This window comes from Trichoplax adhaerens, genomic scaffold, assembly GCF_000150275.1.
Source record: "Trichoplax adhaerens TRIADscaffold_110 genomic scaffold, whole genome shotgun sequence".
NCBI classification, from domain to species: Eukaryota; Metazoa; Placozoa; class Uniplacotomia; order Trichoplacea; family Trichoplacidae; genus Trichoplax; species Trichoplax adhaerens.
In genome coordinates this window covers 1,434-5,636 of record NW_002061045.1, presented here as the reverse complement: position 1 = coordinate 5,636, position 4,203 = coordinate 1,434, and the positions used below count along the sequence as shown (strand labels likewise).

The 4,203-nt window shown below is 34.7% G+C and overlaps 2 protein-coding genes across 2 annotated transcripts in view; one reads left to right on the top strand and one right to left on the bottom strand.

Moving 5' to 3' along the window:
* TRIADDRAFT_62531 (uncharacterized protein) overlaps positions 1 to 742 on the bottom strand; it is a gene marked incomplete at both ends in the record, with an annotated part of 3,871 nt that extends 3,129 nt beyond the window's left edge. Inside the window, 3 exons of the mRNA XM_002118458.1 lie at positions 330 to 421; positions 574 to 637; positions 729 to 742. Of these exons, the coding sequence (XP_002118494.1) occupies positions 330 to 421; positions 574 to 637; positions 729 to 742 (170 nt within the window). The remainder of the gene's footprint in view (positions 1 to 329; positions 422 to 573; positions 638 to 728) is intronic.
* Positions 743 to 1,752: 1,010 nt separating this feature from the next.
* Positions 1,753 to 3,831, top strand: TRIADDRAFT_62530 (uncharacterized protein; the record flags this gene model as incomplete). The annotated part of the gene is made up of 7 exons (XM_002118459.1): positions 1,753 to 1,878; positions 2,265 to 2,459; positions 2,869 to 3,032; positions 3,097 to 3,259; positions 3,365 to 3,427; positions 3,529 to 3,663; positions 3,757 to 3,831. 7 exons carry the CDS (start codon positions 1,753 to 1,755, stop codon positions 3,829 to 3,831), a joined length of 921 nt encoding a protein of 306 aa, XP_002118495.1.
* Positions 3,832 to 4,203: the final 372 nt, after the last annotated feature.

The following is a 4,203-nucleotide window of genomic DNA, read 5'->3' as shown; positions in this document are numbered from 1 at the left end:
AACACTAGGGGGTATCGTATGTAGATGAATTATTGATTCCAATCTACTTCAGCTTACACACAAAATAATGCATTAGAAATAATTTAAAAAAATCCTATTTCTTCAACCCTGATCATGGCTTTGCCTACAGGGTAATTCTCTTGCCTTACACTTTGGCTACAACGAACTTACCAATACTCAATTCTCATACAAACTGGATAAAACATGACTCTGTAGAGCCATGTAATAAGACGTAGTTGACAAGTAAAAATCCAATTTCTTCAACCCTGATCATGGCTTTGCCTACAGGGTAATTCTCTTGCCTTACACTTTGGCTACAACGAACTTACCAATACTCAATTCTCATACAAACTGGATAAAACATGACTCTGTAGAGCCATGTAATAAGACGTAGTTGACAAGTATCAAAGATGTACAAAGTCTACAAGGTAATCAAAATCTGTGAGTGGAATCGGTGTATGATTTAGTGGCCAGCTGCCACGATGGTTGTCAAAAGCAATCTTGAAAACACCAAATGTACCATAGCATACTGTCGGAAACAAATTACATGTAGCAGTATCTCTCTCTCTCTACCTTGTACCTAACGGGCTTAGAGTAATAAAGTTCTCTTCTCAGAACAGCTTTCTCTCGTCTCAGTCTATAAGTAGAAAGACATATTACTACCTGCTCTATCTACTACTAATTAACAATTCAATCGTCAAGAAACTATGTTAACAACCATTGCTTACTCTTTCATTGCCATGGCTAAAACTGCAATAGATCGAGTTAGCCAGGTTGCTATCCATGATAATTAGACACTACAGTACTATAGAATCGGCTGGAACAAAATCTAATAGCGCTCCCTTTATAAAGAAATATAGAAACTATTTATAAATTACAAATGCTGCCTGTTTCCAATAAAAAAACAATAAATTGACAAATGAAGAAAGTAACCCAATATTATAAATTGACAACATTCAGATTAAGCTTCTCATTCAATTATGACCATGAAAAAGCTATAGCCTCCAATTCTGATCATTCTTAAACCATGTCCATTTGCTATCCTACAACATTATACCATGAGCAATTCAGCATGGATTAATGTAGCCCGATGCCTATGAATTTACAGATGGCCACCGTTCGATATGCTAGCCACTAGTAATCTTTTTGCTACACAACTAAACAATTCTATCCCTATGCAAAATAACAAACGAATACAATCATTGTGTGCATTTCTGTTCCAGCTGAAAATAACTCACCCTATACTCAGAGCAGCTAATGCTGAATAATGGCGAAATTCAGACATTTTTTTTTACTCTTATCAAACTATCAAATTCGACAATTCAATTGACATCACTGCATCCTTCAAAATCGAAAAAATAAACAAGGCAATATATTCTCATGTAGCACTACAACGAGTCTCACTGTAGAGGTAGTAAAGCAATTTAGGCTAAACTCATATACTGTAGAAAATGCCGATGGAACTTTTGTCAAGCACTGCATTGTAAATTTTTCATTTTTCTGACATTTTTTTCCTGTTATCAAACTATCGAATTGGACAATTCAATTGACATCACTGTATCCTTCAAAATCGAAAAAATAAACAATACAATATATTCTCATGTAGCACTACACCGAGTCTCTCTGCAGAGGTAGTAAAGCAATTTAGGCCAAGCTTATATACTGTAGAAAATGCCGATGGAACTTTTATCAAGCACTGTATTGTAAATTTTCCATTTTTCTTGTCATAAATAGATAGTTGATAATGCACGTATGGCCTTCTACTCTGGTAAGACCCGAAACATTCAATTTCGGCAGAAGCAGCTAAGAACTTTACTGAAGTTTACACAAGATCAAGAAAAAGAAATTTGCGAGCCAATTTTTGAGGACTTGCAGAAGGTATGCATTTCTTATTTCATTCAAGAATTACTTGATTGTTAATTAAAATCATTCCATATCATAATTAGACAATCATTTCATCAACTATCTTATTCCGTTTATCCATTCTGTACATAATGGAAAAAATAGATTGTATATAATAAACTGTAAACCTTTTTCCGAATGATGCAATTGACATCGTGTAAATAGAAAGTTCGATTTACTATTGCTAAGGCAAATATCTTCCAAAATATTGATACATGTCAGACAACAGCTGCAGCTATTTACTTTTATTGCGTGTCTCAGGATATTTATTGTGCTATTGAGTTAAATGCCATAAACACCACAGTATTTCAATTTTACATCCTACTATCTTCTAAACTATGGCTATTACGACTCTATTATAGCCCTATGCAGAAATTCTGCTGTCAGAATTGGCATTTGTACGCAATGAGATTGTTACTGCTTTGCAGGAGTTACCTCAAAGGGTAGAATCCAATCGAGTTAGTAAACCTTTCATTCATCAATTTGATGATTGCATGATCAGATATGAGCCGTTGGGAACTGTCTTAGTCATGGGTGCATGGAATTATCCAATTCAGGTACTCTTATCTCCAGCTGTGGGAGCTATCGCTGTCGATTCATCAAATCCAGATATTCTTAGCTGCTCAGGCAATACGTCTTTGAATCAAGTTGGGCTTTCAATCTAACGCAGATCATATTTTTCCTCATTCAATGTAGGGAACTGTGTTATTCTAAAACCTTGCAAAGTATCCAGTCATACCACAAAGCTTATTGCAGAACTTGTAGCAAAATATTTAGATAGTGTAACTAACCTAAATTGCATTCTACTCTGCAAATTTCATAACGCTAATAAACGTTTACTCACACTTGTACCAAAATATTTAGATAGCGTAACTAACCTAAATTGCATGCTACTCTGCAAATTTCATAATGTTAATAAACGTTTGCTCACACTGTATGGCTTACCGAATGAATAATACAATATAGGAATGTTATCCAGTTATATTCGGTGGGCTTAACCTTGCAGAAGCGGTCCTTAAGCAACGCTTTGATCATGTCTTTTATACTGGAGGCAGTTTTGTGGGCAAGATCGTACTGGAAGCTGCTTCAAAGCATCTGACTCCAGTTACTTTGGAATTAGGTGGAAAGAGGTTATTCACTAATTAGTATTCCAATTTCAGGATATACGATGATTTACTGCATACTAAATAACAGCTTCTTCAAAAATGTAAAATCTCACATGCAGCATAATGTGACTGCTATGAATAATTTACACCAATCTTTTTTTCAATCAGTCCATGTATCACTGATGACATCTGTAATATCAACATTCCTGCTCAACGCATCGCTTGGGGGCAAATATGTCAATTCCAGCCAGGTATCTGAACTAATTTTTCTTATATAATGCTTATAACTAGAGAAATAGAATCTCTCTTTTACCTGATTCACAGAATTGCATTGCTCCTGACTATATCTTATGTAGCAAAGATATTCAACCAAAATGAGTGGAAGAATTGAAGGATCAATTGAAAAAATTTACGGAAATGTAAGAAAATTGCAATGACGATATTAAAGTAATCGTTTTATCCATACCACGCAATCCTGGATTAAATACGTCAATATGAGTTTTAAAGATGTCATTTTAAGCTGGGTAGAAGAGTCGCTCGTTTAATTGATAAAAAGAAAGTTGCCGTTGGAGGAGAGATTGATAGAGAAGATAAGTTTATTTCTCCAACCGTCCTAATCGGCACGGAACCAAATGATCCTATAATGCAAGAAGAGGTAACACTATTATCTACTGATGCTAAAAGATATAGAATACTTTCAATCTAACGCCAGCATTAATACTGTCCATTGCTGTGTATATTTACAAAGATATTTGGCCCAGTACTACCGATTGTCAATATTGCGACTGTCGATCAAGCCATCAATCTTGTCCATTGTAGGTAATTTCAGCATTGCATATTTACTGTACTGTTAAACTCTCCATTTATCGCCTTCAATAAAGACATTATTTATAAACAACGTCTTGTTCTAATCGTTTGTATTTGATTTTCAACGCATGGTATAGCCTTCGAAAGTTTCGCTAATGTTGTCTGTAAATTGACCAAATTCCATTTAAAATTTAACTGTTCGTACTAAACCTTATCAAGAAAGTTGACATCTCTTTTAATAAACTCCACCTATGCTAACTTAAGCCTACATTATATAGAACGACGAGTTTTATAGTTGGCATCTTGGCATAAAGTTACATTTACAAGTACAGTTCAATCTTCGATTTGCAATTAAATAACAATTTCCTTTTCGTATGTGTACATCGTA